Consider the following 27,851-nt stretch of genomic DNA (forward strand, 5'->3'; position numbering starts at 1 on the left):
GTCCTCTTCTCCTTCTGTCATTTTAGGTGGTGGAGGTCTGCAGTAGGACTTCTCTGTTGTGTTCCATGTACGGTTCCCAAATTTGTTCTAATACTGTGATGTTATTTCTTAAATTATATGTTATTTTTCCAATGGAATACATTTATTCATTTCTATGTACCATTGCTGTATTCTCAGGCTATCTTCCAATTTCCAGGTTGACATAATACATTTTTTTTGCTACAGCTAAGGCTATCATAATAAATCTTTTTTTGTGCTCCATCCAAATCGAGTCCAAGTTCTTTACTTCTTATATTACTTAGAAGAAAGATCTCTGGATTTTTTGGTATGTTGCTTTTTGTGATTTTATTTAATACCTGGTTTAGATCTTCCCAAATCTTTTCCACTTTCTCACATGCCCAAATTGCATGTACTGTTGTCCCCATTTCCTTCTTACAGCGAAAACATCTGTCTGATACCGTTGGGTCCCATTTATTTAACTTTTGGGGCGTGATATATAGCTGTGTAACCAATTATATTGTATCATGCGTAACCTCATGTTTATTGTATTTCTCATAGTTCCGGAACATAGCTTTTCCCATGTTTCATTCTTTATGTTTAGATCTTGTTCCCATTTTTGTTTGGGTTTACAGCTTGTTTCCTCGTTCTCTTTCTCTTGCAGTTTGATGTACATGTTTTACTTTGAATCAGGACAGACAAGGTGGTGTTTACAAGGAAAGGTTGTAGCTTGGGAAAGTGACGAGTGAAAGCAGCTTTTGAGGAAAGGGACCAGGCTAATAATTAGTTGTACATGTGACAGACGATTCTGCGTTAGGAACTTCCTCTTGGAGAATTCATTTGGGAGTGCATGATTTGTCTTGGTGACCAAATCTTAAAGAAATGGGCATTCTTTTTTTAAAAATATTTTATTTAAATTGCACACTTGTATTAATCCAAATACAGAATGCAGCAATCGTATACCACATATGTACATTTTACACACACACACACACACAAATATATATATATATATATACACATATAAAGATAGATCCCCCCCATATCGCTCCCAAAAAGAAAAATAAATGTAGAAAATTAAGAAAGCTAAAGAAAATAAAGATAAAACACACATGGTTATTAAAATTTTCATAGTTTCATACACTTGTACCTTGACATTTTATTCATATATTAATTAATTAATTGACTCCTATCTCTTGATTACACCGAAAACACTTATCTGATACATCTGATTTCAGTCTATATAATTCCTGTGGGGTAAGATACAAATGATGTAAGAAATTATACTGTACTAATCTGTACCTAACATTTATTGTATTTGTCATGCTATCAGGACAAAGTTCTAGCCAATTTTTCTCCTCAATGCTAATATTTAAATCCATTTCCCATCTCTGTCTAGATCTATGAACAGCTTGTTTTCACATTCCTTTTTGCAATAATGCATTCATAGCTGAAATAAAAATTTTAACAGATTTATTACCAATCAAAATTTTCACCTCAATCCTTTCAGGCAATAACATTGTTGGACCTAATTTATCATGTAAATATCCATTTATTTGATAATAAAATATTGTATTATTTGGTATTGCATATTTATTTTTCAATTGATCAAATGTCATTCATTTTCCCTCTGCAAAACAATCCATTAATTTCTTAATTCCTTTAGAAAACCAAATGTTAAACAACTGATTCTTCATAGAAAATGGTACGTCTATTCTGTATCAATAGCATTTTATGAATTACATTATTCCTCATTTCCATTGCAATAATATCTAACTAATACACCTGCATTAAGAATAAACAGTTTAAAGACAAAAGACAAAAATACTATACTGTACTTACACTGAACAAACTTCTCTTGCATGAATATATAAACTTTTAAAATGTATTTTGAGTTTAACATAAGCTTACATACCGAATTTTACAAAAGAAAGCACAAATCATTTGTATACATTATAATATTATGCATAATTAACCCCCAAGTTTACAGATAAAGCCTTATTAATATACTAATGAAGATAAGACTCTTACTAAACAGGGATAAGAAGTCACTTCAAGAGAATCACCAGTCATCCTGGGTGACACCATTTTATTCAAACGTAACTTTATTCAAACATGAGCAAAGCACAACCAAGGCACTTTGTTGGCTGAATATTTGCTCCCATCTTCACCAAAGGTTCATGTGTTACTTCAGAGAACATTTAATTTTACAATTTTAAACTTTAATTAAAATGTTTGTTTATTCTTGTTCTAATTGTTTATCTTCCTTGGTTTTTGTTTTCAAGTTACTTCAGGTTACCAGTTACTTGCATTCCAGATAACAGGGGTTTTACTGTAATATGATTGCTTAATTTATTAAATTAACCACAATGAATAAAAATCCTGCATGACAGTTAGAGTTGTTAATATGGAATGCACCACCAGTCATTCCTTTTCCTTCCTTTTTTTCTTCTGCCTCCTCACTGTCTGCTTTTCAGAGGGGTCACACTCTCCATAATTCCCTGGTTCACTCCTTGTTGTCGACTTTCTTTTTTCCTTGCAGCTGTAGGAGGTGCAACAAATGTCTGTACGCCTCATACTTCCAGGTGAAGCAGAGATTAACATGCACCTCCTCCAACCTGGTCAACTGCATTCAGTGCATGAGATCTGGCCTTCACATCGGCAAGAGCAAGTGCAAAGTAAATCCCTGTTTCATAGAGCTTCAGCGCTCTACCAACAATGATCTTAAGCTTCCACTTGCATGCCATTCAAGTGAATTTTCCCACATAGACCTGCTTTCAACATTCTCCACTGCCTCAATGAGACCAAATCCAATCTATAAGTACAGAACCTTGTATTGGCGTACAAATGTAAATGTTCCATTTTCAGATAACCCACACCACTTGCGTTCCCTTCCCACTTGCGTTCCCTTCCCACTTGCGTTCCCTTCCCACTTGCGTTCCCTTCCCACTTGCGTTCCCTTCCCACTTGCGTTCCCTTCCCACTTGCGTTCCCTTCCCACTTGCGTTCCCTTCCCACTTGCGTTCCCTTCCCACTTGCGTTCCCTTCCCACTATCACCTGTTCACTCCAGACTCTCTCCCCATGTAACATTTTCCATCCCTTCCTACCCCTGCTAGTCCATCTTCCTCACCATTTGCCCCTCATTCAGTTCCCCCCTCCATCCCCCACCAACTCCTGTCTCATCACTCCCCCTGCACTACTTCATGCAGGTCATCTCTCCTCTTCACCTGCAGTCATGAAGCAGGATCTTGAACAGAAGTGTCATCACTTCCCTTTTGTCTGCATAGAAGCTGGTTGACCTGTTGATAGCATACAGCATTTTATACATTGCTGACCATTAACAGTGAAACCCCTAATCTCCTTTACAAGGAAATGTATCAGACAGTTGTGCTTTGCCACTCAGTGCAGATGAGATGTGGAGGAGATGAATTGAGAACCAAACCCACGTGTGTCCTATATTGCAGTACAAAAACTTAATTGGTTTGAGCGCAGCTTTGGTAATTAATCACTTTTTAAAACAGCTCATTAATGTTTGGGTAAAGCAGTTAACTTTTTATGTAAAATAGATACTTGATGGAAACATGGCAGGTTTTTGAACTGCTGGAATTGGAAGATGATGCTGGGATAAAAAGAGAGGGTGATGCTGTTTCACTGTTTAGGTTTGAATTAATTTGTGAACAACTTTCAGTGTTGTGAAAGAAGAAACAAGATTCAGTACTCTTTGTGGATTTGTAGATTACAGCACTCTCCCAGTAAGTAAACTTGTTCACAGTTAAACTGTCATCAACTGCATTCTTTTGTTGTTTTGTTCATATTTTTGTAGATTCTAAACAGTTGCTTGAAACAGAAGCTCTTTTCCTATGTGACGTTTCCTTTAGCAGCACAGGAGAAGGTGTAGAAAGGAAGGAAATTTTATTCCTCATTCTCTCTGATTTGGTTTTACGAATGAAGGTTTCACAGTTTTAGGGACTATTCCAACTTCTGGAAAGAAATGGTTTGTTCAATGATGGAATTATTAATGATTTTGGGGGTTCAAATCCCGCAGCACTGGAGCTGCAGTGATCTGATCTTGAGTGTTTTGAGATTTAATGGTAGTGATGAAGTCGTATTTTCTAAATGCAGAATCAGTCTGGGAGTCTGCAAGCAGCCTTATGGAATCAGAAAATAAAGAAAACAGAAATACTCAATAAGTCGGGCAGCGTCTATGGAGATGGAAGCACAGTGAACCATTTAGAGTTGGGACCTTTTTGACAGAACATTTTGCTTTGACCTCACAGATCAGGTCAAGCTCAAATCCAAATCTTATGATTCAGAGGTAGGATAGTATATAATTCATTTGAACAAAATGAACTACTTTGAAATATTGAGTTTAATTGAAAATGTAATGGGCTCCTAAAGAACCAAAAACGATGTATATTATCATATTGTCCATTAATGATATTACATGAAATCACAATCAAACCTATAAGTATTTATTGCCCTGCAAAAAGAGAAAAAGAAAAGAAAAATGAACTAAATGTTTATGGAGACCATATTTACAGATCTTAGGTGTAAATCTTTAGTTGAGTTTCTTCCAATCCTCGAGTCCACATTAACATTCTCCAAAGAAGAAGACTAATTAAATAAAGAATTGAAATCTGCGGAGTGAACCACTCTTTCTTATTTTTCCACTTTTATCTTTATTTCTCTCTTCTCACACATTTTCTCAGGGTCTTTTGAGTGGGTGTTTGGTGGGGGGGGGTGGTTAGAGGGTTTAGTTACAACCATCATGGCAGCAGAAATTTGTCTATTTATTGTATTTTATTTTTTTTTAAATTTGACTACATGTATGGTTTGAATATTTTATTTATTTTTTAAAAGCGAAAGCAGCCTCTATCCTGAAGGACCCCCCACCCCAGGCCATGCCCTCTTCACTCTACTACCATCATGAAAAGGTACAGGAGCCTGAAGATGAGCACTGAGCACAGAAGGGCAGCTTCTTCCCTGCTGCCGTCAGATTCCTGAATGAACAATGAACCATGGGCACTACCTTACCTTACATAATTTGTATTTATTTTGTAAGGTGATTTATAATAAATGTTTGTACTGTGATGCTGCCACAAGACAAATTTTGTGACGTGTGTTCATGGCAATAAATTCTGATTGTGACATCCATGCATCAGGTGCACCAAGAATTTTAGACAAATGACAGAAAAATGGTTTACCCTCTCTGAATGCCCAGCCCCTTGCCCTGTAAAAGGCCTCACCAGTGGCAAAAATTAAAATTCCCACACTGAAAACTGACAGTAGTTGAGTGGAAGCAAGTTGTCTGTGAACCTGATGGGTTACCTAAAATGAAGATGAGCGCATGTCATTACATGCTTGTAGCTGTTAAAGATTAAAGGAAAGTTTATGTAATTGCTCATGGACTTCATTAAATGAAATATTTATACTCAATGTGAGGATTCCTCACCAGTATTAAATTTTGATCCTTGTGTTCTCTGTCCTCGAGCAATTTGTACGTGCCAATACATAAAATCACTCAAAACTTACACAGCCAATGCCAAATGAGCACTTTGAGCAGGCAAAGTATGCGTAGCATTTATTTCATTATTTTACTGGAGAGGCCAAAAGGATGTACAACAGGAAAGAAAAATTTTCAATCCTTTCTGTTAATGGTCTACTTGATTGAGTTTTAGGAGTTCCAAGGGATTGAGGAGGAATCATGCCACTGTCAACACAGTATTATAACTGCCAATGCGATGGGGGAGTTGAAATAGATTGCCACTGGGAGATCCCTACGATTGTGGTGGACAGAGCTGAGACGCTCAGTGAAGTGAGCTGCCCATCTGCACCCAGAATCTCCAATTGTTCCCACCCCATTCCCATTCTGACATGTCTGCCCATGGTCTCATGCACTGTCAGACTGATACCACCCATAAATTGGAGGAACGATACCTTGTATTATGTTTGAACACCTTCTAACCAGATGGCATAAGCTTTTATTCCTCTGGTTTCTTTTATTTACACCCCCCCATCACTATTTCTCCTTTCCACCAGCTCTGGCTCCCCCCACCCCTTTCTCTCTTTGCTTTTCCCTCTCTTTCCTTTCTTCCAGCTCAGCATTTACAGTGCTATCCTCTTCTCAATCAATTTCCTGTCCTCCTATCCATGTCTAATTATCACCTTTTGACTGTTGGTGTGCTCTTTCTTTGCTTCTCAGGGTTGGGGTTTTTCATTTAGGCCCTGCTTTGAGGTATGATTAAAGGGCTCAGGCCAGAAATGTCGGTTATATTATCTTTCCCTCCTATGGATGCTCTGAGTTCTTCCAGTATTTGTATTTGTACTACATTCAGTGTCAGCAGACTTTCATGTTTCACTTAAAACTCCTCATGCTCCATTCACCAAGAGCTATCCCTGTTATTGGTATCAGACTCAACAACAGGGATTGAACTGTTTGTGATCAGACATTTGACCTCTCTCAGAAGCCAATTGACGGTTTTCATCCTCCTACCTTTCCCTGGATCAGGACCACATCATTAACATCAAGCCTTTGTTTCCCAGAAAAGGCGCCATTTTGTTGGGAAATCTTCCTTCTGCAGCTTCCAGTCTTGTAATTGTACCGCCTGATTCTGCACAAGATTCATGCACAGAACTGTTGGGTAGACCTATGCTTTCAGATGTCTTCCTTGAACAGAGGCCCAAGCTGTTCTTCACCACTGCACTTGTATGCGAGGCTGAATTTGTTCTCCTGTGGGATGCCTTCAATTCAAGATAAGAGGTATATTTGGGAACTTGCATGGATCCAAGCCACACCAATCTTTTTGTGGGATATGTGGAACAGTCTTTGTTTCAGTCCTTTTCTTACTCTGCCCTTCACCTTTTTCTGGTATTTCCTTGACTGTATTAGGTTGTTTCCTGCACTGGTAGGGAACTCCAATTTCACTACTAATGTTATCAATTGTAAAAAAAAATCACTGATTACATAGTTGTTCCACTGATGTTTGCATTTTATTATGGAAGATCTTTGGCTTAATCCACTTATCAATCCCGAGCCTGTCAATTAATTTGGTGGACTCAGTAAAAGTGTTTCTTTGTTGGCAAAATGTAACCAGGAATTTGAAAAATTCCTACTTTGCACCAACAATAATTGTGTTAATTTTGCATTTGCAACTTGCTACTCATTTTCAAACTATAATTTCAAGATAACATTTTTAAAAGGGGAAAAAAATAAACCTAAAACAAAAAGTTGCTAAAGGTCAATGTTATTGTGGCTGCTGATCACCAATGATTTCAAAGCTTTTGCGGGGGTGGGGGGGGGGGGGGGTTGTTTTAGAAAGTGAATTTTTTTAGTTAATGAAAAGAAAGAAAAAGACAGGACTCCATCAAATTTAATATGGAAATATCCATTAGGAATGACACAGCATGTCCCTAAAGCAGTGGTTCTCAACCTTTTTCTTTCCATTCACATACCACTTTAAGTATTCCCTATGCCAAAGGTACTCTGTGATTAGTAAGGGATTGCTTAAATGGTATGTGGGTGGAAAGAAAAAGTTTGAAAACCATTGTTTTAATCGTACCTAATAGACTTGTTATGTGCACAGTTTCATAACTCCAAACGAAATGGGCCAGTGACAATTTTACTCATGCAAAATATTTCAGTAACAATTGGGTCTAGAGCAGTGATTCTCAACCTTCCCTTCCCACCCACATACCACCTTAAGCAATCCCTTACTAAACACAGAGCACCAATGGCATAGGGATTACTTAAATGGTACATGAGTGGAAAGATAAAGGTTGAGAACCACTGCTCTAAACTAACTGTTATATGGCTCAGACATATGGGATGTGTAACTAAACTATGCAAACTAGACAGCACCAAGACCAGTTTTGGTGGTAATGGAGGGTTACAAAGAAATGGGGGTTGCATTAAGGAAAACATTTCCTTGACTCCTAATGTGGATAGGAGGACGCTTGCAATTCAAGTAAGGAAAGTATTGACACCAAAGACTCGTTAAAAAGACAAAAATTGTCGATTTGAAAAAAAGACATACAGCACGGTAACAGGCCATTTCAGCTCACAAGTCCATGCTGCCCAATTTACATCCAATTAACCTACACCCCCTGTATTTTTCAAATTAGTGGGAGGAAACCAGAGTCCTCGGGGGAGGGGGTAACCAACGCAGACACAGGGAGAATGTACAAACTCCTTACAGACAGCGTGGGATTCGAACCCCAGACCCATTCGCTGGTGCTGTAAAGGCACTGCGCTAACTGCTAAACCAAACAATTTCCATTTCCAAAAATTGGTACAAGGAAATGTTTTGCTTGCTTCAGTAAAACAAAGATAATTATTTGTGTGTTATGACATGAAAGTGCTCATTTTGGGTGGATGCTTTTTACTTTCTTGACACAGAAAAAGACTGTAATATTCTTATATCATAACACAGGGCAGGTGAACTTTCCAGTTGACTTCTTAGACTTTTTAATGAATGTTAACTTCAGATCCGAAAGATGCTTTTAAGTTAGTTATTGATAGGATTATAGAATCTCCCCAGCAGAAGGAGGTAAATTTTTCAGGGAAGGAATGTGTCAATGTTTCAACGAGTAGTATTGAAAGTATTCTCTGGAAAGTACAGTTACTTGCTCTGCAATGAAAGACGTTCTTATCCGCTGAATGAAAGGTCATGTGAGATGTTATTTTTTTGCCTTGTTTAGGATGTGGCTGTGTTTTGAATGGAGAGATCGAAACGGCTAACACAAACACCTCCTGACTTTATCGCCCTCAAATAGTAGTTCATCTGTTTTTTGAAGCTGATTGAAATTCCTGTCATGTTAATCTTTAAAGTCCAGATGGAGTTGTTGGCATTCTTACAGAGCTGACAGCAGTGAGGAGGATTAGTCATTTAACCACATTCTTTCATCCTGGCACAATTTGGCTCATGAGTCAGGCTCACAGCTGCCCTTGCTTCTGACCAAGTCCTTTTCTCTCCAATAATCTTGCATGGAATCTGCTAGCTGTCATTTTAGTAATGGTTATGCAGTTTAATTAGCAAAAAAAAATGAAACTAGAATACCTCCTAGTCATTCTCATTTGCCCTCCTTGGTTTCAGTTGAAGCAATTTAATGTCTGTTGGCTGCCCTGTCCCAGAACAACATCCCAACATTAAACCTCTGGTCACTTATGATCTCTCTGATGCCAAAGTCTTCATGTGTCTGACTCTGGATTCCTGAAGCATGTACTCTTCCCTAGGGTTCTCACAACGAGGAAGTTTCAGGAGTTCAGAGCTTGAGTATCCTTGGAGAAAATAATGGAACTTCCTTAGTGTTACTCATGAGAATCCTAGCCATGACTCCAAACAGAGAAGGACCATGCAAGAAGACTTTGAGAATCTTGAGTGTCTGCGACAGGAGCATGTGGAAGCCAATCTCAATGGTCCACATATAGCTTGCTCAGCCATCTTGTCAAGCACCTCCAAAAGCACCTGTGGCAAAGTTGTTGGTCCCATGACGGCCACTTCAGCCACCACAGAAATGCAGTGGAAACAATTCTTGTCCCTGAAGGGCTGCTGAAGATGGGGAAAAAAAATCTGAAACGTTAAATAATTTATGGTTTTCCAGACATTTGAAATGTTTTGACTTCCCAGTGATTCTTTCGTTCAAACTAGCTTACAATAACTGAGTTTGCTGTTGCTTTCAATGTAATGTTCACATTTAAGAACTATTTTTTCTTGGTGTTTGCAAAAAAAACTTATTTTTGAGATAATGGATTAACTATTGATGACTTAATTGTTTCTCTCTACTGCAAACCTCATCATTTCGAAAAGCTTCATCCAGAAGAGTGTTCAATATTGACCATTTGCTGCTTTGCAAACTCTGAAGGCAAAACGTGTATCAATTTGCCCTGGCATAATTTAAATAGCCTTTGCTCCTGGATGATTTCTTTGTGTACTTGATGCAGAAGAGATACAATCTTTCTACAGTTCAAAGATCAGATTGATTGTCAAAGAACAGACATGATATCACACACAACCCTGAGATTCTTATTCCTGTGGGCCAGGCAGAAATTCTACTTATCGGTAGCATTAAAAAAAAACGGTAAACAAGTTCATTTACATTCATTGTCACACAAACAAGTTTTGTTTTAAACCTCTATGATTTGGGATCCTGTGCACTGGAATTTTGAATACTTATTTAGAAAGCAGTTTATTTATAGATCTGCAATCAGAATGCCTTTCTCTGCTATAGATAAACTTCTTAACTGTGATGGAGAATCTCTGTGCACAATATTTCTAGCATAATTGAAGCTAGCTTAATTTAAGAAAAAAGGATATTATTATTATTGTAGCGGCAGCTACACTGCTACTGAAAAAACACAATCAGACGTGTTGAGCTCAGTGAGCAGGAAACTGGTTTATTGCTGGCTGCCGGGCTGGACTTGTACTCCCAGCCTGGACCTGGCTGAGAACCGTGCTGGGGGGGGGGGGGGGGGGGGGGTGCCGATGTCACTTGGGTGTCATGTGGTCCCCCAGCATGGGCTTCTGAGCCTGGTGCTGAGATGGGGAAACCCCCGACGACGCGATTTTGGCCAGCTGCCCTGCCGCGTGGATTACAAGCGGGGCCGGTTTGCCTGCCTAGTGGCATGCCGCCACCCAGCACCCCCTCCAGAACCAGCGCCAATGTCCTTTTTAGCTGGGTGGCCTCGCTTCTTGAGCTGGGCCACAAACACTGGTTCAGTGAGGTTGAGGTGAGCTGCCTTCAGCCTGTCCACAGTAAACAGCTCCCATCTGCCGCCAATGTCCAGTGTGAACGTAGACCCTGAACACTGGACAACCCTGTACGATCCTTTGTAACGTCTTTGCAGAGGTGCTGCTGCAGGCGGGCACCGCCGAATAAAAACGTACACTGTGGAGTACAGCTTGGTGGGGACGTAAGATGGCTGTGTGCCATGTCTGGGCAGTGGTGGGGGCACGAAGGAGTCCAAGTGGGCCGGAGGTAGAGAAGTAGCTCATGCGGCGACTGCTGGGGGTTGTGAGGCGCATTGATGAACTCGCCGGGCAGTGCCAGCAGTGCGCCGTAGACCAGCTCAGCTGATGACACCTGCGGATCCTCCTTGGGCATGGAGCGGATGCCCAGAAGCACCCAAGGCAGTTCATCCACCCAGTCAGGACCAGTGAGTCGGGCCTTAAGTGCTGACTTAAGGTGGCGTTGCAGACGCTTGACCAGCCCATTGGCCTGCGATGTAGCTCTATCCCCAACCTGTTGGTGAGCTGTGCCCAGAGTGCAGAGGTGAACTGGGCACCCCGAGCTCTGGTGTGGTGATTCGGAATGCCAAACCGGGCGACCCAACTGTGCAACAGCGCTCGGGAGCAGGAGTCCGTGGAGGTATCCAGTATCAGGATCGCCTTGGGCCAACGAGTGGTGCGGTCTACCACCGTGAATAGGTAATGTTTGCCCCGAGAAACTGGTAAGGGCCCGACTTTGTCCACGTGAATGTGGCTGAACCGTTCCCGGACGTGCTCGAACTGTTGCATGGGTGCCCTGGTGTGCCTGTGCACCTTAGACATCTGGCAATGAGTGCATGTTCTGGCCCAACCCGCGATCTGCTTCCACAGCCCATGCCAAACGAACCGCTCTGCCACCATATGGACTGTGGACCTGATGGACAGGTGCGAAAGGTCGTGGATGTGATGGAAGACTTGCCTGTGCCACCGCTGCGGAACCACTGGCTGTGGAGTGCCCATGGAGACATTACACAGGACGGTGCCTTCGCCGCTAGGAGTCGGGAGGTCTCAGAACCGCAGACCCATGATGGCAGTCCTGAAGACTCGCGTCTCCTCGTCGGACTTCTGGTCCCGGGCAAGCTGGTCGAAGTGGAGGCCGGGTGTCAGCATGCAGATGGCCAGTCGTGAGAGTGCATCAGCGACCACGTTGTCCTTCCCCGCCTTGTGCCGAATGTCCATGGTAAACTCTGACACGAAGAAGAGGTGACGCTGCTGGCGGCCCAACCAAGGATCCTTTGTCATTGTGAGCACCTGAGTGAGGGGTTTATGGTCAGCGAAGATGGTAAAAGACCTCCCCTCCAAGAATTAGCGGAAATGCCTCACCGCCAGGTACATGCCCAGTAACTCATGGTTGAAGGCGCTATACTTGCGCTCTGGTGGGGGGAGAAGCTGCCTGAAGAATGCCAGCTGATTCCGTTGTCCATTCACCTGCTGCTCCAGGAATGACACCGACGGCTGTGGCAGAGGCATCGACGGAGAGTGCAATATGCAGGTCGGTGGGCGAGCATGGTAGCCTTCGCGAGGGCGTCCTTGGTGGCCTCGAATGCATTGCAGGCCTCTGGGGTCCAGGTGAGCGTTTTGTACTTGGCTGTGATGAGGGCAAATAGTGGCTGCATGATGCGCGTGGCTCCTGGGATAAATCGGTTATGGAACTTGACCATACCCACAAACTCTTGCATCCCCTTGAGATTGTCCGGGGATAGGTCAACCTATGTCGATAGTCTCCGCAGGGGCGCCAGCCGCCGGAGGCTTTCGGGACCAGGTTGAGCGGCGAAGCCCACGGGCTGTTGCAACGCCGAATGATCCCCAGCTCCAGCAGATGCAAAAACTCTTCCTTCGCCACCTGGAGCTTGTCAAGCGGGAACCGGCGTGCCTTGGCGTGAACTGGTAGACCCTGGGTGGGGATGTGGAAAACAATGTGGCACGGTGAGGCAGCAGAGAACTGTGGCCTGAGGAGGGCCAGGAACTCGTCCAGGATTTGCTGGAACTTGTCTCCGGGCATGCTGATCGTGGCCATCTGCAGCTGCTCTGTGTGGGAGGCGTCGAGGCGAACGGCCTGGAAAGTCCGGGCATCTACCAGGTGCCTACCTCGAATGTCCACCAGGAGGCCATGGGCGAGGAGGAAGTCGGCACCCAGGATGGTGGTTGGAAGGGATGAGACAGTGAACCTCCACGAGAACTTTCGCCAGCTGATCTGGAAGTGGATGTCTTCTTCCCATACGTCCGGATCTCTGTTACATTGGCCACACGGGAGGGGAGGTCCTCGAGGTCGGTTCCTGGACTCTATGGCCGTGGCCAGGATGACGCTGATCTGGGCCCCAGTGTCGACGAGGAAACACCAGCCACTGACTGAGACCCTCAGGCAGAGGAGGCTGTGTCCTTGGCCAGCAGCCGCAGCCATTAACAGTGGCTGGCCTGCTCATTTCCCTGGAACAAGCAGGGCTGACGACACTTCCAAGTCTTGGCTCCCCAGCTCTGGTTGTAGAAGCAGAGGCCTGGAGCGCATGCTGAACCCCTTCTTATGCACTTGGTAGCCCCTGCCGGGGCCAGGTGTTCTACCACAACGCTAGGGGCAGGCTTGGCGTGGTCATGCCTGTGCCTCATGACCTGCTGGACTGCTGAGCCCTCCAGGAATTGTTTGAGCCATAGCACTTGGGCCTTCTGAGCAACCTTCCTCGGGTGGGTAAAGCTCTCTTGGGCCATTAACAATCGGATGTCATCTGGCAGATGATTGAGGAAAATTCACTCAAAGAGTGGGTAGTTGGTCTGCTCACCCATGAGTGCAAGCATCTCGTTCATCAGCTCCACCGGGAACCTATCCCCCCCAAGGCGTCGAGGTGCAGCATCTGAGCGGCACACTGATAGTCCGAGGGATTCGGTGAGCACTCGCTTGATGGTACCGTATTTGTCTTCAATGGGTGGGTGCTGAATGAGGTGCAGCACATGTTTGGCGGGGGCCTAGTCTAGAGCTGCGACCACATGGTAGAATTTGGTCGTGTCGGACGAAACCTGGCGGAGGTGAAACTGGGCCTCTGCGTGGCTGAACCAAGTCTCCGGCTCCTGAACCCAGAAGTCAGGCAGCTTGGCGGCTATAGCACTGATCCCAGGTTCGGTCATGTTGGGTTCAAAGATGTTTGAACCAGTCAGGGTCACCAATTGTAGTGGCAGCTACAATGCTACTGAAAGAACACACAACCAGACCGGTTGAGCTCAATGAGCAGAAAACTAGTTTATTGCTGGCTGCCGGGCTGGACTTGTACTCCCAGCCCAGACCTGGCTGAGAACCGGGTTTGGGGGGGGTGGGGGCACCAACGTCACTCAGGCATTACGGGCTTCTTAGCCCGGTGCTGAGAAGAAGGGGAAACCCCCACTGACGGCACCATTTTGGCCGGCTGCCCCGCCGCGTGGATTACAAGCGGGGCCGGTTCGCCTGCCTAGTGGCACGCCGCCACAAAATCATAGTTGGCATGGAGATCACCAAGAGCAGCTACCACAAAATAGAACATTTCTATATCCCTGGTAAACACGAAGTCAGCTGATGCTGGAGCAACACACACACACACACAAAATGCTGGAGGGACTTGATGGGTCAGGCAGCATAGCATCCATGGAAAGCAACAGACTGTCAGTGTTTTGGATTGTAAATTCTGCCCAACTCTGGACTCCTGAAGCACCTTTTCCTGTTGAAGTGTTTTGGCTCAAAACGTCAACTGTTCATTTCTTCCATGGATGTTACCTGACCTGTTCGGTTCCTCCAGCCCTTTTTTTGTGTATTGCTATTTATTCTATTTATCCTCCTCCCTTTTTACCTTCATGGAAACCTCTTCAAATGGCATCTACCATTGAGCCAAAATTGGAAAGTTAGAGGCAGTGAACAAAAACTATCTGGAAGGTGGGATTAAGAGTGCATCAAAGAGATTTATAAATTTAGGGACTCTGTGCTGAAAGTATTTTCACCAATTGGAGAAGTTTTAGGGGTGGCAGAAAGGGCACAAAGATAATGTGAAAATGCACATGAAACAAAGATTATTGCATTTAAGAAGGAGGATTGAGGCCATCAAGCAAATTAGGGTGAGAACTTTAAAACGGAGACCTTGGCAGATGGGGAGTCGGTGTACTTCAGCAAAGATGGTTCTTCAGTTGGGTGAGCTGAGGTTAGTTCAGGTTTTGATGTGAACAGCAGGATATTTGGAAAAGTTTGGCTTTGGACGATGAAAGATGGAAAGTTAGATTGGAGTGCATTAGACAACCATGGTAAGGATGATGTTTTCAACTGTAAGGCGATTGACATGCATGATGTAAATGATATTTATTATAGAGAAGATATGGAGCTGTCTTAACATTATACCACTGGAAACAGTTCAAATTAGAACAGCACAAGACGGGGATAAAATCTGTGTTAAGCAGAGATGTTGAGGACAACCTTATCATCGCCTCACAATGAATGGCTCATTCACTAGCAAGGTTACTTGGATCCACTTTTGCTTATTTAATCACGGCCAGCAATAATGATTTTTCTTCCTTTCTTGTATCGTTAACAATGTGGAGATGGTGGACAGCTTTTGAATCTTTGGTACAAACATGGCCAATAATTTATCCTGCTCCAACCAACGCCTCTGCTTTTTGAGAACCAAGAGGAGATTTGACATGTCAACCTCTGTCCCTCAACAACTTCTTATCCAGATGCAATGAGGAAAGAATCCTGTCAGGGTGCATCACTGTGTGGTACAGGTGCTACTCTGCCCAAGACTGCAAGAAACTGCTGAGAATTTTGAATGCAACTTAGACCATCACACAAAACTGACACTCCTCTTCCCGCCATTGATTCCATCTACACCATGTTATGTTAGAAAAGCAGACAACATATTAAAAGATTTGCCGCACACTGCCTATACAATCTTTCCACTTCTGACATGAAGCTGCATCACCAGATTCAATGACCATTTCTTTCTGACTGTTATGGAACTCTTAAAGACAATGTAAAATAATGTTTAACTTTACTCCAACTGTTTTATCTTTATCACACTCTTTCTGTCCTGTGCTTTATTGATGTACTATGGATGGGTTAACTAACTGGTTTTCATGCCCAATGAACTTTCTCACTGTATCTTGGTACACAATAATGTAAAACTTGAAGTCACTCTCTGCCCTGAGGTGCTGCCAATGCATGATTTGAAAATAATGTTGAGTGAAATTTGTTAGTGGAATTTTTATTCTCGTCTACACCTCTTTATGTTAAAATTAGTGTTAGCTCCAGGATTGTTAATCCTGTGAGGTGTAGGTTTTGAGGGGGCAAATACTTAATTCACTACCTGAGGGGAGCAGGGTGCAGGGTCATGGGTAGAGGGGAACTAATAAACTAATTAATAATAAAGTTTATTAATAAACGAATAAAGAACCTGAGAAGCAGCTTCTTCCCATTGGTAGTGAGACCACTGAATAAATCCTCCATGCCTCTACCATTGAACAATAAAAATTTACTTATTTTAATATTTGGAAAAAAATATATATATACACTGGGTTGTCGGTTTTACTTGTGCAATCGGATGCTGAATAAACTTGAACTTGACTGAGATCTGAGATAAAATCTGTCAGTAGCTGGATTTTTAACCTAGATTACTGACAAAGTACCCACTGTTTTCAACACAAAGCTGCACTAACCTTGTTGTTCGGCACGAGTTTACATGTGGAATTTCCTTATTACGCAGGCAGAAGCACAAAGAATAAACAGTTGCATTCTTGGGCATCATAAATTCATTCTGTATCATGTGTTTTATTTCCCCCCCCCCCCCTCCCCCTCCCCCCCAGTAAATTCTTTTAAGTTCACAGGAATTGAATAAATGACTACTTGTGCATTTATTTCTGATCACTGTTAAGTTACAATTTTTCATAAGACTGCTTTAATGCTTTAATTTGATAAGCACCTCTCATTTGGAGTGTTTCACAAATGCCCCACCATAAAAAGAGAATAAATCCAGGGAAAGGCTGCCATGATAGAAGGATTTTTTTTTACTGTTCTTTTATTTAAAAAAAAATGAATACATCGGAAGATAAGCTACCTTGTGTTTTCAGACAACCATGACGTAGTCGTAAACCATGTTATCAATATATAGCTGAAAATCTGTCAAGAAATTGATTTTGGCTGTGCACAAATGCTGACCTTACTTAGGAGAGCAAGATGCCAGAGGAGCTCTACTAGCCTTTCCACAGTTCTCACACCAAGCAGACAATACTCACAACAGAATTTAACTCTGAGGGGGGGGGAACCTCACAAAAATGTGAGCAATTGTTAAGTCCTAATCAACAGGAATTTTATTGACTAATACTATTTCAAGTTGATATTTTCAACACTGAATTCTGTGGACAGGAGAATTTTGATCAGGGAATGTCTTTCTGTAACACAAACATCATCTTGACATTGACATCAACATCACAGGCGTGAAATTCTTTGTTTTGACATCGCTGATGTCATTAAATTATTAATGAGAGCTTTGGTCAGATTTTAATTATTCATTGACTTGAATCATGAACTGAAGCCAAAATTGTGCATAAATCTGAAATAAAAATGGACAGGCCGCTGTCCTGGGTAAACTTGTACCTCTCACTTTGTTCGTTTTAGATTGGTCACAGTGTTTGAGCTATCGAAAGACACACACGCCGAGAACACTTCAGTTTATACAAATCTTTATTACAAATTCTAATGCTGATATCAAACTACAATATGTAAGCCCTTCCCAATTATACTTATCAATGCCTGGACTGGTCCCAACTACCGAAGCGAGGCAACGACCGCACACTTGTAGTAGGTTGTTGGGGCGCTGGTAGCAGCTTCTCCACCTCCCCCGACCGGGACGTTGGCTGGACTCTAGAAGTTCTTCTTCTTGCTGAGAGATGTTGCCACCTCTTGGAGAGTCTGAGACTTCAGCAGTGGGACCATGGCTTATATTACCCAAAAACTGCTTACACAAGCACCTATTCCCAGCACAAAAAGAAAGATAATCGAGCAAGCTAGCATGCCTAGGCTTCTACGAATAACGCAACTTTCTAGCTTATCAGTTTGAATACAATGGTTTATTTTGCATCAAGGTTAGGTCTCTGACTGTGACCAAAACAAGCAGGAAGATTAAATGTTCTTGGTACACAGATGTCTTTTTGTCAGATAACTACATCTCTGGGCCCCACGGTGGAATTTAGCTTATGTCTGCTGAGTCTGAAGCAGGTTACTGATTCTCAGCCTTGCAGGAGCAAAAAACATGGTTTAAATCCTCCAATACAGCCGCACACGGAGAAAAATCTGTCTGTAACAGAATAGAACATTGTATGCTTCTTCACAAATTCATTCCATTGACTCTCCCCACTGGAAAAATAGTTTGTCCACCAACACATTCTCATAGTGCACTGTATCAGCATGGCCCTTACCAATGAGGGAAGAAATCTGGAGGCAAGTAGTAACGCTCTTTAAATACCATATTGTACGGGCCAAGTGACCTTGTGAGTAAATGGACTGAATGGCTCCAACACACGGCCAGTCCAAGATAGCGTAGGCTCCCCTTCACTACTGAGAAGAAGCACATGCCTAGCGCCATGTGCGGGCTAAGGAGCTCTTCACTTCCGGAAGCTGGCAGGTATGTCACCAGAAGTGGGCGGGTCAGCACAAAGACATGGCAAATTCAAACCAATAAAGCCTTTCTTTGATTCACCCTTGCACAGTATGGACTTCTCTTTATTCAGTAACTGGGAATGCTGGGCAAGTAGGTTGTTTATAAGGAAAATTACTCACCTTTGGTTTCACTGCAAAGTTCTCCTGCTTGTCTTCTCTCATCAAATGCTCATATTTTTCTGAATGTAAGGAAATATTTTACTTACACCTGTTGTATGGGTAACTAACAAATCCTTCAAAGTTTGATTTTTGTCCCCTCAACATATTTCAAACAGAAATGTTTCTTCATTGATGGCAACACCATGAGGAAGTTCAATTTAATTTCATGGTCTAAAGATGTGCACCAAATTGAAAAGTGTACAAACTAATCAGATAGCTCAGTTCTTCTGAACATTGATGGTGCTATTGTCCACATACCTCAGAGTATGAATGAACTTAACTGGACAAGCAAACTTCCAAAGGGCACAAGAAACCACAGATGCTGGATTATTTTGATTTTTAATTACACATGCAGCGCGGTAAAAGGTCTTTCTGGCCCACAAACCTGGGCTGCCCAAATACCCCAATAAGCCTATGACACTGGTACGTTTTGAAGAGGGCCTTTGAATCTTGTGCCTCCAAAGAGAAGCTGAAGGGACTGAGCAGGGCCAGGCAGCATCCATGGAGACTTTTGGGATGGGATCATTTCTCAAGACTAAGGTGGGAAGGAAGATAGCAAGCATAGAAAGGAGGGCAAAGAAGGATGGGTCAAAAATGATAGGATACTGAAAAATGAAGGTAACAAACGCGGTGTGGAGATGGGTCGGGGGGGAAACCATTGAGGCCGTGATGTTGGGAACGGTAAATGATCGATCGAAAGAGTAGATCTGGATCAAGATGAGGATTACCTGAAATTGGAAAAACGCTGCAGATGAAAACAACTGAATGCATAAACGTGAAGGACCCCCCCCACCCAGCCACTTTTAAAGGGGATTATGAGCTACGCAGAGAATGGTTGGTGTTGACATGTGCTGGCTGTTTTTCCAAATTCCAGAATGTGAGTTGAGGTGTGACAGATACAAAGGTAAGTTATTCTGCCTGCCAGAATTCTGCATGAAACTTTTGTTCCCAGGTGTTGATGTATTTGTAGACACTAGAAAGCAGAATCAAACCAGGGTACAGAAGTGGAACAATTCTCCTTTCTGAGCCAAAGAAGTATCCATGTTTGGAATGCATGGATTGTATGTGGTCAAGAGATTTTTGTTGTAATTTGTGCATCTGCAACCTCTAAGAAAGGCAAGCACTTGCTGCTTGTTTTTAATGACACTGCAGAGCCATGAAGCACTTGTCAGCATCCATAGAATAAGGAGCAGGGACAGGAAAGAAGTTAAAGGGTTTGTGGGCCTGAAGCAGAGTGTGTCTGGAACTTAGTAGATGAAGAATTAATTCAAGACCGGTCTGGTCACTGCAATCCTAATTCCTCATTTACCAGCACTCCCATTCTCTTTGCATTTCTGGTATTACTGCCAATCACACAGCTGGAGTAAGGTTGTTGACTTGCAGAGGAAGAAGCTGATGTTTGCTTTGCAAGATTCTGCCTCTCTCCCTCCACTCCCTCTCCCTCCACTCCCTCTCCCTCCACTCTCTCCTCTCTCTTGTTTACATTCATTATCAGTTCTTTTATTTATGTTAGGTACAGTTTTTATTTGCACAACCAATAAGTGGGTATTCTTCCTCGCTTGCAGGAAAAAGAATCTCATAGTTGCATTTGATGTCATGTATGTACTGTCAATGTCTGAAATCTGAATCTCTTTCCCCCTCTCCCTTTTCTTGCCTTCCCTCTTAAAAAATGTCATTTGTTGTGATATTTTATTGTTTAATGCTGCTCTCTGAGCTACATATCTATTAATGAATAAATATTCCTTTTGTTCTTTGCAGGGCCATGAGGTTATCATAGCATTAACTTTTCACAATGCCCCCCGCTATGACGGATGTCTTGGATATCTGGGCAGTTGATTCCCAGATTCCTGCAGATAACAGCATCACTGTAGACTTCTTGCTACCAACAGGGACTTACATTCAACTGGATGTTCCCCGGGAGGCCACCATCGAACATATTAAATCGGTAAGTGCATATGGCATTGATTTGTGTTTCTCAAACTCTCTTCACTGATGGAAGTGGCAAAATATAATGGTGTGATTCCCTTCTGTGGAAAACTTGCCCACTTTTTCTATTCCATGCCAGTTTACTAAAGTTTAAGTTGATTTTTTAAAAAAATGGAAGTAGCATTCTCTTTATTTTGTACTCTCGTGGCCCAACGTCAAAGCAGTTGAACAGGATGAAAAAAAGCATTTTGTTTAAATAGCAGTAATTTTGTTGAAAGTGACTAGATGCGATGTTGTACTCTGCTGCTGTTGGCTGAGTCCTGTTCTAATGTTTTTTTGAGTTCAGCTTCCATGTTTACGTGTCTGGCAGAGATTCTGAGAAAGAATCTATAACAACTGAAATTGGTTCTTTATTGCAGCATGGTTCAAGGAGTAATGACTGTCAAAGCTCTGGTCATTCAAAATGTCAGTGAACTAAGAGTCAGACAGGTGTTGCTCCTTTATCTGTCCATTCAATCCTGAAATACCTGCACACTGTTAGTCTCTACAGCAAGACTCGGCACAGTTGGTTATGGCTAGTTTTGAACCCAAAGGGGCTTATTCAATTCAGGCTTGTGTTTGAAGTTGGTCTCTCTTCTGGTTGTATTGCAGCTCCTATGGAGGCAGGCACAAGCTTACCCACTGTACAGCGTACTCGGCGAATCGGATTCCTACATGTTTCAATGTGTGAACCAGTCAGCAGTACATGAAGAGCTGGAGGATGAGTCTCGTCGTCTCTGTGATGTCAGGCCTTTCCTCCCTGTTCTAAAGCTTGTGGCTAGGAATTGTAATAGGTCTGAAAAACTACTGGATTCAAAAATTGGTGTTCTTATCGGGAAAGGTAAGGTCACGCTTTTGAATTTCTATTCTTCCTACATAGCCCTTTGTCTTGATGTGCAGGGTCCAGAAGCCAGTGGTTTATTTCAAGTGATCTGATCTGACCCGTTTGCTTTGATTTTGACGAGTCAAAATTAAGAGTGGTTTCAGCTGACCCCAGCAGAATATTTGATTGAATTTATCTATTATAAGCAATTTAATGGTTACTCGGAGTTTATCTAATACATCCATTAGGGCTGGTGAATACAAATAATTCTCTTTTATGTTAATTTGACCCATCAGTCTTCCAATCCAACAATGAAACATCCCCATGATTTAAGCCTGATCTTTGGATCTTATACACGTGATACTTTTATCCTTTCAAAGGAGGACAGAGGTAGATTGTTTTGGTTTTGTTTAGTCTGTAAGTTACCTTGTACCACAGTATGATGAATGTCTCTAAGCACATAGATCTTTCACCTATTTTTGGACATCAGCTTTCCAACCCAATGTTGCGGGTAACGGTGGATTAGGTTGGAGTTGGATGGGGACAGAAGTTGGTGAGCTTTTTAATGTATCAACAATTCCTTGACTTGTCTTGAGACTTCCACCCTGAACCAACAGAATCCTGGGACCTCCAGTCTGAAACCAACAGACTGATTTGATGGCTTTAGTTTTCAGGTTCTCCAAGGGTGAATGTTGACACTCTCTGGATTGGATATTATTTATACATCCCACTCAGGTTTCCTTTCCATTTAAGTCAACCCTCCTACTTGTTTTTTTTGTAAATAAGAAAATACAGTGCAAATTCTGGAAATCTGAAATAATGACAGAAATGCTGGAGACACTCACCAGGTAAGGCAGCATCTGAAGGAGGAAAAGCAAAATTAATATTTCATCTCTGTGACCCTCTGTCAGAGCAAGCTGGTGAAATTTATATTAACAACTAACAGAGAGAAGAAGTAATAATTGTATTCAATGCATATCTGTCAGTTATGGCACCTTTATGTGGGATATTTCAAATTTCACTGATATCTACTGATTTTTTTCTTTTATTGACGTCTACATAAATGGAATTGACCAGTGGAACTGCTGGGCTATTGATTATTGTATTGTTCAACAAGATCATGATTCAATGTTTGAAATGTTTCATTTAAAATACACCAGATGACTTTGACGTCAGTAAAGAAAGACTGTTATGACCTTGGGGAAATGGAAATCTCTGATTCTTATTGAAGAAGAGTACCCATTGAGCCTCAGGATAGCATGCTTCTGAAAAACTTTTGATTATTGAGGACAGTGGGTTTAATTATTGTACATTGGCCGAGGAAACCACTCCAACTTTTTGTCACGCTATCTAGGTCTTCATGAATTTGATGCTCTGACAGACCCTGAGGTGAAAGAATTTCGCAGCAAGATGCGTATGATCAATGAGGAAAACATGTTGAAACAACAGGGACTTTCCTGGATGGACTGGTTGCAGCACAACTTTCCGCCTGAAATTGAAGCTACCGGCCTCAATAATGCTGAAGACAAGCTGCACAGAGAAAATTTCCTTGTTGTCATTCGATTTGAAACTTGTCAGGTATGTAAGATCAAAATGAATAAATCCTGAAAGTGAAGATAACTACTGTCCATGGACATTATTCTCTTTTGGTTATCATGGTAATAGAAGAAGCATGCATGGAAAAAAAAGTCTCATTTTGTTTTGTAAAAACATGGTCAAGTTATAGCCTTTCCATCTTATATAGCTGTCTCTTCTCTCAGGCAGTCCCTTAAGATTGAAGCTGATTGGCTACCACTCCAGTTCTGTGGGTTCTGATGAAGCCAATATTGGGCCCATTGACTGAACCACAGACAGGACAGGACATCCTGGTGGAAGCACGAGGCAGTTTGGATTATGGGATGATGTTCTCCTTATGCCTGTTCTGCATGGCTATTGTGTGCTTGCAGTGCGTGGAATCAAGGATCATTAATGTTCCTTCTCCATTTCAAGTGGTCATGGAATTCTCAAGAGTTACTGAGGATGTTGTAATTTCCTAAAGTGGTTTTGAGAATCCCCATGCGTTATTTCCTCTGCCTGTCTGATAGTTTCTTCATGTAACGAACCTGGATTTAAAAGATCTATTTCTGGATTCTGGAGTGGAGCATGCAAACAACATGGCCATTTTTGTTTGAGAACCAATGAGTGTCATCCAGGCCTTAGTGTTGTGGATATTTGACTGGGAGAGAATTCTGACATTGTTTCATTTATCCTGTTCATGGATTTGAAGATTTTTGCAGATTTATTGTTGTTGGCACCTCTCCAAATTCTCAGATTGTGTATGCAGTCCATGTCTTAGAAAGTATAGAAAACCAGAAATTATGCTGCAACTGAAATCATGAATTTTGTGACAGGTTTGAAAACACCAGCACAAAATTCATGTACATAATAGAACATTTTATGAACTGCAATTTACATTACTTCTTTGGCTTGGCTTCGCGGACGAAGATTTATGGAGGCGTAAATGTCCACGTCAGCTGCAGGCTCGTTTGTGGCTGACAAGTCCGATGCGGGACAGGCAGACCCGGTTGCAGCGGTTGCAGGGGAAAATTTGTTGGTTGGGGTTGGGTGTTGGGTTTTCCCTCCTTTGTCTTTTGTCAGTGAGGTGGGCTCTGCGGTCTTCTTCAAAGGAGGTTGCTGCCCGCCGAACTGCGAGGCGTCAAGATGCACGGTTTGAGGCGATATCAGCCCACTGACGGTGGTCAATGTGGCAGGCACCAAGAGATTTCTTTAGGCAGTCCTTGTACCTCTTCTTTGGTGCACCTCTGACACGATGGCCAGTGGAGAGCACGCCATATAACACGATCTTGGGAAGGCGATGGTCCTCCATTCTGGAGACGTGACCTACCCAACGCAGTTGGATCTTCAACAGCGTGGATTCGATGCTGTCGTCCTCTGCCATCTCGAGTACTTCGATGTTAGGGATGAAGTCGCTCCAATGAATGTTGAGGATGGAGCGGAGACAATGCGGGTGGAAGCGTTCTAGGAGCCGTAGGTGATGCCGGTAGAGGACCCATGATTCGGTACATTACTTAAGTAGTTGAGAAATAACTTTTTGGAAAGGCATTGTCTTTGGGCTTCGCATTGAGTGTAACTTTACTTTTTGTAACATTTTTCACCAAACTTTCAGATTATATTTGGGTATCTCGCGATATCAAAGTTCTGAAGCCTGCTGTACAAGATAAACAGGGGGAACAGCATTAGGGGATTTTTTTTATTTAAAAAGGAAAAATCCTTATTAATTCTTGTCTATACTATCTATATTTTCCTCTAAGTACAGATACATTCATGTATGCTCATTGTCTCTATTCACTCTTATACCTCTTTACCCGCATACATATCAATCGTGATCATTTTTACTCTCATTACCCGTCTTCATCCCTAAGTCTATTTTTGTCTTTACCCACATACATATCAATCGTGATCATTTTAACTCTCATTACCCGTCTTCCTCCCTCAGTCTATTTTTGTAATTGAGAGAATAAGGAGGGAATTAAAAGAGTGACCTTTGTGACATATGAAAAGTGAAATCTTTTCTGGGGGAGGCGGGGTGGGGGGAAATAGCGGTCATTGCAAAATCAGTTGACACTTGCGAGTGGATTCGCAAATCCAAATGGAGAGGGGAGATGTGGTTGTCCGACAAGGGATAAAGGACAACTCAGGAGGTGAAGGGGAGATTGGGGATAAATAAGATAGAAATAGGAGAATAAGGAAAATGTTGGATGTTGTAGGAATGTTGTCTTATAAAGAGTTGAAAATAAGAAAACAGAAATGGAAAAGGAGGAAAGGTAATGATGGAAAAACGGAAAGAGAAGATAAACAAAATATAAAAGGGCTACGCTGAACTATATGTCTTTAAATATTAATGGAATACATAACCAAATTAAAAGGAAGAAACTACCAAATTTAAATGAATAAATGTATTCCATTAGAAAAAATAACATATAGGTTAAGAAATAATATTGAAATATTCCAACAAGTATAGGAGCCTTACATTAAATACAATAGCGAAAACCTACCGGGGACAAACATTACCTAAGTTGATGGAAGGAGAAGGAAAGAAAAGAATGGACTCAGTAGAATTTCTGGTGTAATTTTGTTGAATGACAACATTGTCTGACTGGCTTAATACAACCTAGATTGTATAGCTAAAATGGATGAGAGGGGGGGGTGGGGGGGTGGTTTGGGAGGAAAGTGGGGGGGAGAAAAAGTCACTGTATATGTGTGAAAAAGAAATAGTGTATATCATGGCTAATGTGATTTATGGTGTGAAAAATAAAAAAAATAAAAAAAAAAGGAAAAATCAGATGTGTGCGAACCTGAGAAACAGAAGTAGGAGTTGGCATTCTGTCTCCTCCACTACACCTCTATGTTAGCAGAAATCTTTTCCCTCCCCTTTAATTGAACATTTTTCTTTCTTTTACCTCATTCCCATTAAAACTTGTAATTGATAATTTTCTCACTATTTTGCCTTTTTTTCCTAAATAACATTAATTAGTTGAAAGCCTGTACGGAGTTGCTGGCATTTGGACCGAGTGGTTGTACCCTGCGGAGGAGCACTATGTGTCCACTCCCTGCTCTCCCTGGGTCCACACCTGCAGCAGAACTGTCATTACAGCAGCTCCAGCAATGCCACCATTTTATTGTCATAAGATTAACTTTTCATGCATTGGAGGGGAAAAAAAAAGATTTATTTTCCACTTGAATATTTATCCAAGCTCTCATTTTGAGGTTTAAAATGAAGTGCAAATGAATTTGTGTCCATCATCAACCATGAGAAAGAAATAATTTGCTAAAGTTTATTTTCATAATTATAATTAAAATTATTTAAATCAATTTTCAGGAAATAATCTTTAATTTTTATGGTGAATTTATTTTACGATGGTGTGGCTTCTTTAAATGCATTCATAGGCATGTATTAGATTTAGCCCTTTTCTTGGGATTAGTTTCAGTAATACTATAAAAGAAGGCCACAATCTCATTCCATCTGTATATGAGTAACACATCAAATTCTTGGCTTCCATCGTTAACTACTTTAGCTTGGTTCCTTTTCGGTAAACAATATGTACTTCTCAATGATCCCAGAACAGATATTTCTTTCTTTTAACTCCAGTTTCTTGAACGTTTCTTTTCCTTCTTATGTTAACCACTAATAGGTTTCATTTCCATCATTCTCCTCATGAGTAAGTGATTATGTGAGCACTGTCATCTGAATATAACACTGTTTTCATCCACCGCTTGTCTTCCTGTAAGTTTGTAATCGGAAACAGAACCCCAACCCCAACTCCAACTCCAACTGAATACTTTGATTAATTCTTGGTCTACTATGAATATAACTGGATGAAAAGTTATTTAAATTTAGGTATACAGGACAGTAACAGGCCCTTCCTGCCCATGAGCCCATGCTGCCCAATTACACCCAATTGGTCTACAACCCTGTATGTTTTGAAGGGTTTGAGAAAACTGAATTGCCAGTAGGAGACCCACACAGACACAGACAGCACCGGATTTGAACCTGGGTCACTGGCGTTGTAACAGCGTCGTGCTAACCATGCCATTTGAAAACTAGTTTGTATTTAGGTAGGGTTAATACCACAGTAAATGCTGATTGGCAAGGAACTATAGTGCCGAGGAACAGAAGAAATGAAATGAGATAGAGAGAAGGAGATCTTCTCATCATTCAATGGTCATGGATATAATCTCCATGAAATTTTCAGGCAGCTGCCTTTATAAACCACAACTTAACCAATAAAATCAATAGAATTATTCTTTTTAATCTGAGAAAAGCATTTTCTATCATTCCAGGATATCTTCAGTTTCCAAATAACTCCCGACGTGAACCCTTTCGGCTTAAATGAACTTGCTATCAGGAAACAGATGACCAACCACGGAAAGGAGAATGAAGAGTTCAATCCCAGAGATTTTGTACTGCGAGTGAGTGGCAAGCAGGAATACCTTTTCGGTGAGCAACCGCTCATTCAGTTCCGGGTAAGTGAGTCGAGAAAGCCTGTTGTGATTTATTTTGATTCCTATTCTACATTTACATGTTATGTAAATGTAACTTTACGGTGGGGGACTAAAGTGAAAACACTGAATAAAATTCTTAAAAACCTTCAACATTTAAAATAATTTTGACATTTGTAGTATATGACTTAATTTTCGATATGAAAGTTATGAACGACGTGATAAATTTTCAATCTTTATTTGTGTAATTGGGGAAGATGGCACTTGTATTTTTCATTCCAGTCATTCAACAGGTTAGGTACTCTCAAAGTTCTTATTTTCATATTGCAACAGGAACAGCGTACACTCAGCAAACTGGCTGTGTTCAGCAAGCTGTAAACCCTGTGCATCGAATTAGTGTAAGCAAGAAATGATATGGAAGGCCCTTGCACATAATTTCTTTGAAAGTAACTGCAATTTATATTATTTTGATTTGATTGTATA

General features: G+C 41.7%; 1 protein-coding gene across 7 annotated transcripts in view; it reads left to right on the forward strand.

Annotated features, from left to right (window-relative positions):
* pik3cb (phosphatidylinositol-4,5-bisphosphate 3-kinase, catalytic subunit beta) overlaps window positions 1-27,851 on the forward strand; it is a 198,411-nt gene that overhangs the window by 73,042 nt on the left and 97,518 nt on the right. For 4 of the 7 annotated variants that reach the window (XM_069896667.1, XM_069896669.1, XM_069896668.1 and 1 more), the window contains exons 1-5: window positions 3,849-4,313; window positions 20,339-20,525; window positions 21,158-21,386; window positions 22,723-22,946; window positions 27,210-27,392. In XM_069896667.1, the coding sequence (XP_069752768.1) occupies window positions 20,373-20,525; window positions 21,158-21,386; window positions 22,723-22,946; window positions 27,210-27,392 (789 nt within the window). In that variant the 5' untranslated portion in view covers window positions 3,849-4,313; window positions 20,339-20,372. Of the gene's footprint in view, window positions 1-3,848; window positions 4,314-20,338; window positions 20,526-21,157; window positions 21,387-22,722; window positions 22,947-27,209; window positions 27,393-27,851 lie in introns of those variants that run through there. The other 3 variants (XM_069896664.1, XM_069896666.1, XM_069896665.1) reach the window with 3 other exon arrangements.

This window comes from Narcine bancroftii, chromosome 9 (assembly GCF_036971445.1).
Source record: "Narcine bancroftii isolate sNarBan1 chromosome 9, sNarBan1.hap1, whole genome shotgun sequence".
NCBI lineage: Eukaryota > Metazoa > Chordata > Chondrichthyes > Torpediniformes > Narcinidae > Narcine > Narcine bancroftii.